A 14,397-nucleotide genomic window follows, 5' to 3' on the forward strand; every position below is an offset into this window, starting at 1 on the left:
TGGATATCGTTTATTTTGCTAAAAACTAAAAACTGAAAATAATAAAAAAATAATTTTTTTAATGTTTATTACTGTTCTAAATACACTTTTCAATGTCAATAAACAGTGCAAAACAGGCTGGTTAAAAAAAAAAAAAAAAGCCGAAAACGTGAGATAGGTCCAGACGGAGATGCAAACATTCGAATCCAAACGGAGCTGATCCACAAAATTAATAAAACACACAACAGACAAAACTTAAAAAAAAAAAAAAAAAGTTTTTAAAAAGGCAACCCTCATCTTCTCTACCGATATTCCTCCTCCTTCCAAACAAACCCCAATAACCCCAAGAAAGTACCTCAAAACACTATGCGCCGTGAAACGCCGTCGTTGCCAGCACCGCCACCCACGGTGTTGGCACTTGGGTTCAGGTTCCACCCCACGGACGAAGAGCTTGTCATATACTACCTTAAACACAAGGTTTGCGGCGAACCCTTTCGAAACAATGCTATTTCCGAGGTCGACATCTACAAGAGCGAGCCTTGGGACCTCGCAGGTTATATCCTGTACCTCTCTCTCTCTGTTGGGTCTTTGTTTTTGTTTCGTTTAAGGTTATGTCTTTATGTTTTTATAAAACTTCCGGATTTATTTTTAAAATAACATTAATTTTCAACCAATTTTGTTAGTTAGCACGTTTTGAAAATAGTTTCCTAAATAGTTTTGAAAATGTGCTAACTAACAAAATTGGATGAAAATTTCTGTTCATGTGTTTTATTAGTGTTTTTGTATTGGTTTTTCATAGTGGCCGAGCCCAGGGTGGATTGAGGACCAATTGGGTGATGCATGAGTATAGGCTTGTAGATGAAGAATTGGAGAAAGCTCGGGCTGGGGCTACTATACAGGTGAGGGCTGTGGCAAGTTTATGGTTTTATGCAGTTTTGCATTTAGTTGCTGAGAAAGTTTATCAAATGAGTTGAAATGTGAACTTTGGAACTTATGGATTGTGCACTTCTGATTTGACTGAATGAAAGACTCACCACATTTAGGATATTTTAGTTGATGTTAGTGAGCTGGAGGAGTTAGTCAATTCGGGTCCCCCCAAGTGTGAATCTCAATTTAGAAGTTCAAGGTTGTTCATTTCCTACATTTTTCTCAGCAGCTAAAAAACATTTTTATTATGTTTTGCTGAAATGGAATTGTATGGTTACTATACTATTATTTTGTTAACCTTTATGTTTTGGGTTTTTGTTTGTGTGGAGAAGGATTCATATGTGCTGTGTCGGGTATTTCTTAAGAATAATATTGGACCACCGAATAGCCACCGATATGCTCCTTTTATTGAGGAGGAATGGGATGATAGTGCACCGGTTTTGCTTCTGGGGGAACAGGCTGGGAAGGAAGTGGTAGCCGTCCACAATCCATTTGATGTAGAGGCTGGCTATGATGCACATGCTGAAGAGGTTGGTCATGATGAATGTGATGAGGATGCTGGCAATGTTATATATGCTGAAGAGAATGGCCGTTACGAATATGTCGAGAATGGTTATGTTGAATGCGTTGAAGGGAATAATTTTGAGCAGGTTGGTTATTTTTCTAACTTTGATTCTTTTATTTTAATTTTTTGATAAGTAAAATTTTATTGAATTAAACAACTCATGTACTCAACTTAGGGAGCAGTGCAATCAATCTCTGAAATTACAATGCACAAAGCGTCTTCAGAAGCTTCTTTATATTCAATCTTTTAAATATTATTTCTTTATTCATTATTTATCACACATATTCTCGTACCCCATCCCCACTGCTTTCTTTGCAAATTTTTTATTTAGTTTTATTCTTTTGCTAATGTACAGTAGCCCATTAGATATAATGAGTTACTATTCATGAGCAAAAAAAAAACATAATTTAGAGAATCCATTGAAAACCATTTTTTGGGTCTCATTCTCTATTATAGAGATTATTTTGCTTTTACCTAAGCTATTGGAGATGCTCTCAAGCATATCTAAAAAAAAAAAACAAGGAACATATTGAAAAGTAGCACTCCAATCTAGCAAAGTATGAAAGAAAAAGGATTTAGGGTCCAAAAACACATAATGCAATGCAACACAACCCTCCAAAAAGCTATATTTTGACATCTACCAAAAGAACCTTGCCATGTTGCTAACAAATCGAGAACCCTTTGTGGCATAACCCATTGAAGACCAAACAAACACCTTACCAATCTACAACAATAATACCTCTCTTCCATACAGTATCTGTAGACAAAATCTTCCCTAAGGCAGTAACATGCAACGATTGCTACCCTAGGAGGAACCTTCAAGCACCACACCAACTTCCAAGGAAACAACATGCCAAACCATGTGGTTTGTTGAAGAATCAGTTCCCATGTAAGAGTATTTGGCATTTATCTAAAGAATTATATTCTTAGTTGGTATTATATGTGCAAGAACGATGGTGAAACTGTGCATCACTTCATTTTTTATTCGCCTGTGAGTTATGGTTTCTGCCTTTTCACTCTTTGGAGTGCATCAGATTATGCTCAGATCAGTTCTTGATTTCTTGATGGTGTAGCATAAAGAGCTACTCCGTCATGCCTTATTTAGTATATTTGGATGGAAAGAAATAAGAGTGCTTTTGAAGAGAGAATTCCTTGGGGGTAATAAAGTTTATCTTTCTTAAAGTGTTGTTCAGCTGGGTGTTGGTCCATTCTTTGACCTCTTTCTTAGGTTTTCTATTGACCTTAACTTTAGGCATCGAGATTTTTTTCCCTCTTAGTATATTTTTTGAATGATCTCATTTGCATACTACCCATATCATTGTTTATCCTCCCACCCTCCTGGGGGACAAAATACCTTGTAATGTATGGAGGAGTTGCAGTATAGTGAGAAATTGGACAGGCTAGGTCTATACCACTAGGTTTTTATATTTGATAGTCTGTTTTGACTCTTCCATTTGTGGTTATAGAGAGTTGGAATGCATTTTCTCCATATTAAATTGCGGTTATGCATGTTGTTGTCAAAAAGTGAATCTTATCTTGAATCGATATATAAGTTTTTGTGTCATGTATTGTAAAATACACCTATAATATTATAAATATAAGATATACATCTATAAAAAGATACGAATTACAAGCTTGAGACATAATCAATATATGACCAATTATATCATCATTTATACAATAATATTTTAGAAATTCAACTAAAAAATTTAATTAAGATATATTTACAAAATCTTCAAAATAATCATATGTTCAAGTTACAATGCATCAAGTAGGTAATTCACACCATATTAAAATACATCACACCAATAGTTGTCTTTCTCATAATCTTGCCAAAACAGAATAGAGTTATAAATTGCCTTCAAACTAGTATATATAAGGGGGAAAGTCATCCAATTAAATTCTAACAGCACAAACTAAAAACAAATGGTCCAATCTAAAGTCTCCATCAAACCCCAAATATGAAGAAGAAAAAATGAATCATAATGAAAAACGAAACAAAAATTATTGTTCAATACGATATATGCCTGACTGGAATAGATTTGGAAAATCATACAATTTATGAGCATTTTTATACCCACAAACAATTTGAAATTCTTTACAAGTGATTTGATACATACTCTTTGGTATGATACACACCCTCCATTTCTAGCAATTACGGTCACACAGTGTTAGAGATCCAGGAGTGATGATTATAAAGTCAATACTTGATATGATCTATGGTTAAATGAGTAAATAACTATGGTTGAAACGGCAGGATGTGTTTTGTCAACATGTGAAGTACTTGTGGGGTTCAAGAGATGCCCTTGTGGTTTTTGCCCCTCTTGTGATGCCGGGGCACTTGCGGTTTGAACCCCTCCTATACCTAATAAATAAAAAACATGTGAAGACTTAATTTGTTTATTCCACGATAGATATTGGTTATGCTCTTCCGATTTGTGGGTATGTTTATATCTATTATGCCGTTAGTTGTGTATTATGTAGCTCCTATACTTTGTATTTCAAGCCTCAATATATCCAAAAAGTATTTTTTACTTTCTAATGTTGGTTGTTTCAGGATACTCAGTCCATTAACGGGGCTCCTCTTAGTGCTAGTGAAGTACCAAGAGAGAATCAAAATGCTCTGGTCGTCTGCAAGAGTGAGAGAATGGATGATTATCCTTCGCCGTGCTTGGCTAATCCAAGACCCAGCCCACTATTAAGGTATAAAAAAAGGCGTAATAATGAATTGAACTCTAACCATTCAAATGGTTTAGAGACTTCAACTAGGACAAGTCAGGATCATTGCTCATCTACAACAACCACCACCACCGCACCTGCAACAAGAAGGAATTTCCTTTCTAAACTCGAGGAATGTTTTCTATTAGAATATATTGAACCCAAAGATAGTCTTTCGGTTTCTCCTCTGTTTGATATTGCTAATCTTGATTCGTCCGTGCCTCCTAGCTGCTTGAAATTCATACAAGATCTGCGAAATGAGATACATAAAATTTCAGTAGAAAGGGAGACATTGAAGTCTGAACTGAGGAGTGCCCAAACCGTGTTTAACATTCTTCAATGTCGAATTGATCTTCTGAACAAGGAAAATGAGGACTTGAAGAGGAGTGCCCAAGATGTCAAGTGACTGGTAGGCGTATGTTATGTGAGTTTTGCAGCCCTTGGTGGGCTTTTCCCTCTCACATCAGTTGATCTGGGATCATGTATTCTAGGGTCAGGAACTTTTTACTGTTGTTTGAACATTTGTTTGTAAGAATGTCAAACTGTAATGTTGTATCGGCTATCGAAGCCTTTGTTCTGAAAAATAGGTAATGTATGAATTAGCTGAAACTTAAAGAGATGATACAACTGGACTAGAAGACATCATAACTTCTGAATCTTTGTTGATGGTGATGGGTTCATCTCCTACGAACTACATGTAGTGTGAAGATCATGTGATAAGCAAGTCTCAATCAAGCGAATTTGGTTGTGTACGTGTAAGCAATGCAACTCACGCAAGTCTTGGCAATGACAACTGCTGCGTGTTCTGAAATTTTGAGGTTCTTATCTTGCGTGCCTTCTTCATGTTACTCACTATCATCGGCTGCATCAACGCAGGTTAACACAAATTGTAATGAGAAATTACCCCATTTTCCTTGGATGGCTATAATTGCGTCGGTAAAAGTTTCTTTATCTGATATTTATTAACCTTCGTGTTTACCGCACAGTTGTAGACTCTACTATGTACTATATGGCCCACACGCTCAATTTGTCCGATTCTCGAATCTCGGAATTGGTGCATATATATGATATTTGCAACTAAATTCAACGTTGAAAACAGTGAACAGGATATTTGATATTTCCCACAGTCCGCTGTTAGTAATATAGGATTTTACTGACGGATATCCTAACGACACACACAATTGTATATCATTTTTAAAAAAAGTTTTGTTGAGAATTGAAAAAGTTTTGAGAATTTTTTTAATTTTTGATAAAATTTTTTCAAAAACAGATTTGTTAATTAATATGAATTCAAAATTTTCAATAAATTTGTTTAGAGAAACGTTTTGTCTATAGTATTTTAAAACAGAAAAACTAAGCGATAGGTTGATATCAATGAAAAAATAATAATTTTACTAATGAGTTCAAGTTAAAATTAATAGTAATATATTATTAATATTTGCTTTAAAAATATTGTAAACATGTTGTCAGCATATCACTAAATTGCTTTTTACTTTTTGAACGTGTTGTGTACCTACTACTGTAAGAATTTTGGGGATAGAGTAGGAAGTAAATGGAGGGGACATAATACATCTGCTATATAGGTGGGGGCTAAAGATGAATTCCTTATTCTTAATAAAATTTTCCCAAATTTGCCACTTGGAATGAATATCTCTATATTTGTTCACAACATCTACTAACCTAAAATCCAAGTTAAATTTCTTATCCAATCCCTTCTTAAGATATTTAAACTCCTTTATACCCATTTTGTTGTCGTATAGGTCTATTTCATTGCACAACAAAAAATAATATTTCAAGATTTCTGGATTAGTCAAATCCGCTTCTTCCATCTCGAGTCGTTTACCATTATCCATATATTGCTAGTTAGATCAAGTGTAATATAATTTGTATAATTTGAACCCACGTGTAGTCAGAGATGAATCTATATAAATATATATATATATATATATATATATATATATAATAGGCTAAACTGAGAGAAAATCGAATTAGAATTCTAATTTTGCGTCATGTGTCCTAAATTATTTATTCTTAAAGAATTTTAATTCTTAATTTTAGAATCAAATGTGGGACCACATCATAAATACTCATTCCAGTGAGTTATTAAGTATAAAAACCCAAAGAGTCTAGAATAAATAAATCGTAAAAAAAAAAAAAAAAAAAAAGTGCTTCACAATAATTTTTTTTTTTTTTTTAAATGGACAATTTACATTTATACCTAATAATATTTTTACAAATTTTTTTAAAGAGTTAACAAAATATAAAAATGACTATCAATAGTATTTAAATTTTATATATAGGAATTATATTATGCATCTTATATATCTTTAAGTGTATCTATGCATATGCATGAGGTTACAACCTAGTTGCTGATAATGTAAGTGATGTGCCAAATGTGAACCAATCAGAATTTGCAAATTTAAACAAATTACTAAAATTATTACACACACACACACACATATATATATAACTAGTTGCTAACCTGTGTGATGCACAGGATTGTTTTAACCCAAATGTTAACATGTTCAGGTTTAAACATGTAATTATGATGAAACTATTAAAATTTCAATCACTGTAAAAATAAAAAATAACTCGGTTAAATTTTGTTCAGAAATCTCCATAGGTCCTCCTATAAGGACACAATTTAAGTCCTAAGCCCAAGAGTTAAAAGGATTTAGGCCCAAAGAGCCCAATACAATGAATTTGTAGAGAGTGAGTTGGAAAATTAGGCTCTAATGAGTTGGATAACAATTATTGTAGGGCCAGATGACAAGAAAGCAAAGATAAACAAGTTTTATCCAAAGAAAATCGTCCGTGGCACAATCCGAGCAGATCAGTTCTTGTATATATATCTCTTGAATGTGGTTACAAGTCCAGTTCTTATTTCTACAATGTTTTTCTCTTAATTTTCTGATCCCCTCTCCTCAAGGTATTTTTTCTATTTTATATTGTCTTCCTCCTTTGATCTCTACCCTCCACATGTAGACCAGGTTGCTGGCATTGATCCCTTCGACTGGTCAACAATTTTGACCAGAATGCAATGCCAGCATTTTTGCAAGAAACCCTGTAGATAGTATTTATAAAGGTCCAAGAAACGAACGGAAAATCCCAAAGGAGAGAGAGAAAAAAAAAAAAAAAAAAACTCGAGTAATCTTTGTACGAAAATGCACCTACGTCTAAAGGGTCAAGAATTTTGACCATAATGCAATATCGTCATTTTTGCACAAAACTTGTAGATAGTATATAAAGAGGTCCAAGAAACAAATGGAAAATACATTAGAAGTGGTAAAAAAACAAACAAACAAACAAAACAAAACTCGGGGTAACTTTTGTAAGAAAATGCCCCTAAGTCTAACTAGTCAAGAATTTTAACTGGACTGCAATGTCGGCGTTTTTGCACGAAAACTTGTTTATAGCATATATAAAGGTCCAAGAAACAAACGGAAGATTCTTTAGGAAAAAAAAAAAAAAAACTCAGGTAAATTTTGTACGAAAATGCCCCTAAGTCCAACTGGTCAAGAGTTTTTGACCGGAATGCAATGTCAGCATTTTTGCGTGAAAACTTGTAGATAGCATATATAGAGGTCCAAGAAACAAATGGAAAATTCTTTAGAAATAAATGAAAAAAAAAAAAAAACTCGTGTAAATTTTGTACGGAAATGCCCCTAGGTCCGATTGGTCAAGAATTTTGATAGGAATGCAACGTCACCATTTTTGCACGAAAGCTTTTAGATAGCATATATAGAGGTCTAGAAAAGATATGGAAAATTCTTTAGAAGGAAATGAAAAAAAAAAAAGAAAAAGAAAAAACAAAGTGGGGAAAATTTTGTACGAAAATGCCCCTAGGTCCGATGGTCAAGAATTTTGATCAGAATGCAATGTCACCGTTTTTGCACGAAAACTTGTAGATAGCATATATGGTGGTCCAAGAAACAAATGGAAAATTCTTTAGAAATAAAATAAATAAATAAATAAACTCGTATAAATTTTGTACGAAAATGCCACAAGGTCTCACTGGTCATGAATTTTGATCGGAATGCCATGTCGGTGTTTTTGAACAAAAACTATTAGATAGCATATACAGCGGTCCAGGAAACAATTGGAAAATTCTTTAGAATGAGAAGAAAAAAGAAATCGGGTAAATTTTGTACGAAAATGCCACTAGTTTTGACTGGTCAAGAATTTTGACCAGAATGCACTGTCGGAGTTTTTGAATGAAAACTTGTTGATGGCATATATAGAGGTCCAAGAAAAAAATGAAAAATTCTTTACAAAGAAAAGAGTTTTAACTAGAATTTTAACTGGTCAAGAATTTTAACTGGAATGCAATGTCGGCATCTTTGCACGAAAATTTGTTGATAGCATATATAAAGTTCCAACAAACAAATGGAAAATTCTTTAGAGTGAATGAAAAAAAAAATTCGAGCCAATTTTGTACAAAAATGCCCCTAGGTCTAAAGGGTCAAGAATTTTGACCATAATGCAATGTCGTCGTTCTTGCACTAAAACTTGTTGATAACATATATAGAGGTCCAAGTAACAAATGGAAAATACATTAGAAGTGAAAAAAAAATGAAGAAGAAAGAAAGAGAGGAACTACACATCAAGTTTTCACTACCCAAAAATATAATTAAAAAAATATTGAGATTTAATAATCATACAAAACATTTGACAATTTGGAGCCATAAAGACATGTTATCCTTAGACAATATATGCACCACAGAAGATTTGCTAAAATGTTACTACAAACATATCCCTAGAATACAGCCAAGTTTATTACATTCTAAATAAAGAATTTTTTGGAGAAGACCTAGAGAATTTTTAGTTTTCCTTTGAAAGAGGAAAATATTTAAAGTGAAAGTTACAATCATTTATGTTGGAACACGATTTTCAGCCCAAGCCCAAAATGTATGGGATATTGGCCTAGTGAACCCAGTACAATAAATTTGTAGAGAGTGGGTAGAAGAACTAGGTTTTAGTGAATGTGATAACAGTTATAATGAGTTTCCAAGAAAATCAAACAGAAACGAATCAAGTTTGTACAAGAAAGTTTGTCATCGACACACTTTGAGGAGCTCTGTTCTAGTATATATTGGATGATAATGGTTACAAGAGTTGTTGAGATTGCTACAGTGTTTTCTCTTCTCCTTTTTCTCTTCCCGATCTCTGGGGTCTCTACCCTTATTTATACCACATATCTTCCTTCATCTCCACCCTACACGTGGATAGTTGATGGTTTATGCTGATACTTGTCCCATCAGCCCCCTCTAGAAGTCTTCTAGGGTGGTTGTAAGGCTGCAATAATATTGTGCAGACGTCACTTTCTCATTAATGCGGTGATAGCAGCTTTTTCCAAGATATTTTGGGATTCTTCTTTGTCTTTTGTTCCTGCAATGCTTATCCATATTTCCAGAACTTCATGGATTGCACCTCTAGATGGCAGGCATCCTTTACAGACCTCGGCCTTGGCTAGCCGAGGACAAATTCATCCTCGGCACAAACTCCTAGGCCATTATGTTCAATATTGTCTTCCTTGTCCACTAGCATGAGTTTCCTTTACTATACTTACCCATCCTTGGACGACCTCTTATCCTTAGCTTGGGCCTTAAGCCCAAAACCCAATTGTATGATCCGGGCCCATGACCCCACAATTTATATATCATGGATAAAGTCTTTAAACCATCCAAAAGCTATTTCCAATATTCACAATAGTTTTTATTTCAAGTTGTACAACTTTTGGCCCAAAAATTGTCAAATTCATAAATTTTGCATAATCTCGTACAAAACTCATATGTTTGAGATTTGTACAACCGACAATTAATTTTGATGAAAAGAAACTTGACACTCTGGTATGTCTTATATACAACTATCATACGTCCGAGACTCTACAAACTTTATTTTTTCAATTGTTTGCCACATTTTTTGTCACCCTCTCAACACTAAAGAAGAATTAACACTTTTCACATTATCAAAAATTGGAACTAGACATCTCATTTTTGGTATTAAAAAATATAATTAAAAATTATAGTGATTCAATAATCAAACAAAACACCTGATACTTTGGAGCCCCAATGAAATACTTTCCTCAGACAATGTATGCACCCACACAACATTTACTAAAAGGTTACTATAAATTTATCCCTAGAATACAACCAAGTTTATTAGGTTATAAAAATAAAAATTTTGGTGAAGTCCTAGAGGATTTTTAGTGTTTCTATGAAAGTTTTTAAAGAAGAAGACAATCAAAGTGAGAGTTAGAATCATTTATATATATCATGGGTAAGGAGTTATAACTATCTATAAATTGTTTTAAACATTCACAAACCTTTTCATTTCAATTAGAACAAATTTTGTTCAACAAATTGTCAAATTCGTAAATTCTATAGAATCCCCTACAACACTCGTACATTCGTGTTTCATATAAATTCTTAGGAAATATTGATGCAAAAGAAACTTGAAAATCGTACGGTTTACATACATCTCTTATCGCCACAGTTTCTTTCACTCTACCTCTACCAAAGAGGAGGTAACACTTATCACATTTAAAAAAAAAAAAAAAAAAAAAAAAAAAAAAAAAAAAAAAAAAAAAAAAGGAACTACATATGTAGTAAATTACCACTTTTTTAATACTCGAGTTCCTAGGTGAGTCGCCAATATGGCACTGCTGACTTGAAATTTGCAATTAAAAAAGCAATGTGGTACTCGATGACCTGGAATTTGATCAATTAAAAAAAACAATGTGATACTCGATATTGTGAAAATTGATTACTCTTTTAAGGTACTCGATCTTGAAAAAGTCGAGTAATTTTTTTTTTTTTCCTTCTACTTTTTGCCTAAAAATCCCATTTATCCAAAACATTCATTAAGAACTACAACATCTCTCAAGGGTCTTCAAACAAACATAGTATATACAAACAGTTCACTAGATGATCACAACCATCCATCTAGAGAGAATGGATCTATTACCTGTCCTTTCATGGTCTTTTAGATTCAGATGCCAAGTTCCACCCCCTTCCTTTCCTTGCTTACACCATAGTAGCACAGTTACCTAAGCTCCATACTAACTAGAAATTACAGCACTTGATTGAAATAGAAGAAAATGAACTAAATGAAAGAGTTCATTTTGAGAAATTACAGCACTTGATTGACTGACTGACCTATAACAAGAAATGATAAGTATAGATAAAACTTGGTCAAATCAGAGCCACCAAATCCAACAGAGCTAGATTTGGATAGCCCAAGCGCCTCTCAGTACACCTCCATGCCTCTACATTTTGAGTTTTTACACAAATAATAATTAGGTCTGTACCTTTATTTTCAAAATTTTCCTTGTTAGTTCCAAGACTCTTTATATGTGTGTTCTCGTTGTCCTAAGAGGCAGAGAGTTAAGAACAAGGCGTGCTTTGCGCTTTTGAGGAAGAGAGAGAGAGAGAGAGTATAATTAAAACTCTTTCACAGAGAAGAGTTTGGTAGGGCTTGTTAATGGCGATTTGATCGAAGGTTTGGCTGCAATAAATTTGAGAGTTTGAGGGTATATTGCATTGGGTCTGGTCTTTCTTTGCTTTATATTTCTAACTATAAGCCAAAGAGAGAGAGAGAGAGAGATAGCGGTATTTCTGGGGGAAGAAATTTGCTTCGCTTTGTTCTTGGAATAAGTGGTGGTTTCAGTCAGAGAATATCTGGGTCGTTGTTATTTAAAGGAGGAACTACACAGTGTTTAAGAAAGCGGTTCTTTAAGGCCTTGGTACTTCCAAGGCTTTGGTTTTTTGCTCTGGTTTTAAGGTTTTTTTGTGTTTCTCTGGCAATTTGAAAGACAACAATGGTTGAGATAGACTGGCCCTCTTCTTTGAATGAATACGAAAAGCTTGTGATTCAGATGAACGCTCCTAGGTTTGAATGAATACGAAAAAACCTTCCGAACTAATTCTTCACACGCTATGAAAACAAATTTCCACCGTCATTTAATTAATTATTGACATCAAATTCATTATTTAATAAGTTTTCTGACTTTTCCATGTCCACCGCACTTTCTTTTTCTTTCTTCTAGTAAATTCTTACAACCTAGAAAGACTTTTCAATGACCTCGTTCTTTTTTTTTTTTTTTTCAATTCAAAATTTGAAAAATTAAAAACGAAAAAGGCTCTCTCTGACTTGACCTGTCACTGCTATTGCGCAGGGTCGTGATCGACAATGCCATTCGCCCCACTGCGACTCTTGTCACGGTACGCCTCTCACGAAACCTCTCAAGCACGAAATCAATTTTTCTATGAAAACTTTTCCCAAAAAAACAAATTTTACTAACTGGGTTTTTCGGTTTTCCTATTTTGCTTAATTTGCAGGTTGATAGTGCTAGGAGGCATGGAATTTTACTTGAGGCCGTGCAGGTTCTCACGGATCTGAACCTTTCCATCAAAAAGGCTTACATATCTTCAGATGGAAGATGGTTCATGGATGGTAAGAGGAAAAAAAATTCAAGCTTTTAATTTTTTTTTTCTTTTTTTGTTAAATTAATGGTGTCTGTGCTAACGTGCGCCGAATTGGTGCGCACGTTAGCTTAAACGTGTTGTTTCTAGTTATTGAAAATTTCTGAAACATGTGTTTTGTTCTGTTTTTGGTTGCAGTTTTCCATGTGACTGATCAAATCGGAAACAAACTTACGGATGCGAGCGTTATCAGATACATTGAACAGGTAATTATCACATTCAATGCCTAATTTATTGCCGTTCTGATTTTAATAAATATGGTTTTTTTATTAATTAAATTTTTTTTCTTTGTTTGTTTATTTTGTTAACAGTCTATGGGCAGCATTCGCTATGGTTGGACTAACGGCCTAACTGCCCTAGAACTAACTGGAACCGACCGTGTTGGTCTACTGTCTGAGGTTTTTGCTGTGCTAGGTGACCTTCAATGCAATGTTGTGGAAGCTAAAGTTTGGACTCACAATGGCCGAATTGCTTCACTAATCTATGTGAAGGACTGTGATTCCGGTTGCCCAATTGAGGATTCCTAGAAAATAGACCGAATCGAAGCTCGTTTGAGGAATGTACTCAAAGGTGACAATGACATTCACAGTGCTAAGACCTCGATGTCTATGGCGGTCACGCACACTGAGAGGAGGCTGCACCAAATGATGTTTGCGGATCGTGATTATGAGTGGAAGCCAATTTTGAAGCGCAGTGATGACTGTCCCATTGTCACGGTTCAGAATTGGATTGAGAGGGGTTACTCTGTTGTGAATGTTCAGTGCAAGGACAGGTCGAAGCTTTTATTTGACATTTTTTGCACGATGACAGACATGGAGTATGTTGTTTTTCATGCTACTATCAATACAGCTGGAGACAGAGCATATTTGGTACGTAAATTTAATACCAAAACATGAATTGGGTTTTTGCTAACATTAATGTTTCCAATTGAAAATACTGACTCTTTTATTATTTGGTACAGGAATTTTACATTAGACACACAGATGGGACTCCAATAAGTTCTGAACCAGAGAGGCAACGCGTTATTCAATGCCTACAAGTTTCAATTGAGAGAAGGGCTTCTGAGGTACTTATTTGAAGAGGATAAAATAACAATATAACTTTTAGCACCACCAATATAGCCACATTTTGGTATTTGGTGGTGTTAAAAATAACAATATAACTTTTTAGCACCACCAATACTAGTGCTCTTACATATCCATATCATTAGTCATTTGTGGGTTTTCTTAAATGTAACCTAATAAATTTCATAAAACAAGCGGTACCTAATTTGTTGGAAGGGACAATGAAGATTGTTTCGAGTGAAATTGCAATTTAAGAACCTCTAGTGAATGACTCTGCTTCTAGCTATTTTCTTTACCCACTAGCTCTTTTTTCCTTTTTCTATTTTTATCTAATAAGCTAGTGACTACACAATTAGGCTACTTCTATAAATTTCCAAAGTTTGGACAATTTCAAGTAAAAGAGATTTAACCCCTTAAAGTACTTTCCTATCCCTGCAAAACAAAATGAGACAGGCCCTGGTTCTATCCAAATAAGGTGAAAATCAATATTCCTATCTTATGTGATAAATTATATACTTTTCTTTTTTGGACATTTAAATTGTTGTCCTTATGGTCAGGAGACTTTTACTAAAAATGTCTGGTTCACATGTTACAAATTGATTATATATTTACATTAATGAAAATATCTCTTTGTCCAACTATTAGGTTGTAGACTTGTAGT

The 14,397-nt window shown here is 34.2% G+C and overlaps 2 protein-coding genes across 2 annotated transcripts; both read left to right on the forward strand.

The window, feature by feature from the left end:
• The first annotated feature begins 345 nt into the window (after positions 1-345).
• On the forward strand, positions 346-4,789 carry LOC115994550 (NAC domain containing protein 52-like). The gene is made up of 4 exons (XM_031118754.1): positions 346-542; positions 755-878; positions 1,239-1,556; positions 4,029-4,789. The coding sequence occupies exons 1-4, from the start codon at positions 346-348 to the stop codon at positions 4,593-4,595; spliced, it is 1,206 nt and encodes a 401-aa protein (XP_030974614.1). The 3' UTR covers positions 4,596-4,789.
• Positions 4,790-11,392: 6,603 nt separating this feature from the next.
• On the forward strand, positions 11,393-14,165 carry LOC115949632 (ACT domain-containing protein ACR8-like). Its single transcript, XM_031066907.1, has 6 exons — positions 11,393-12,079; positions 12,366-12,411; positions 12,529-12,643; positions 12,811-12,878; positions 12,984-13,541; positions 13,634-14,165. The coding sequence occupies exons 1-5, from the start codon at positions 12,009-12,011 to the stop codon at positions 13,197-13,199; spliced, it is 516 nt and encodes a 171-aa protein (XP_030922767.1). The 5' UTR covers positions 11,393-12,008; the 3' UTR covers positions 13,200-13,541; positions 13,634-14,165.
• Positions 14,166-14,397: the final 232 nt, after the last annotated feature.

The sequence above is a fragment of the Quercus lobata genome, chromosome 6, assembly GCF_001633185.2.
Source record: "Quercus lobata isolate SW786 chromosome 6, ValleyOak3.0 Primary Assembly, whole genome shotgun sequence".
NCBI lineage: Eukaryota > Viridiplantae > Streptophyta > Magnoliopsida > Fagales > Fagaceae > Quercus > Quercus lobata.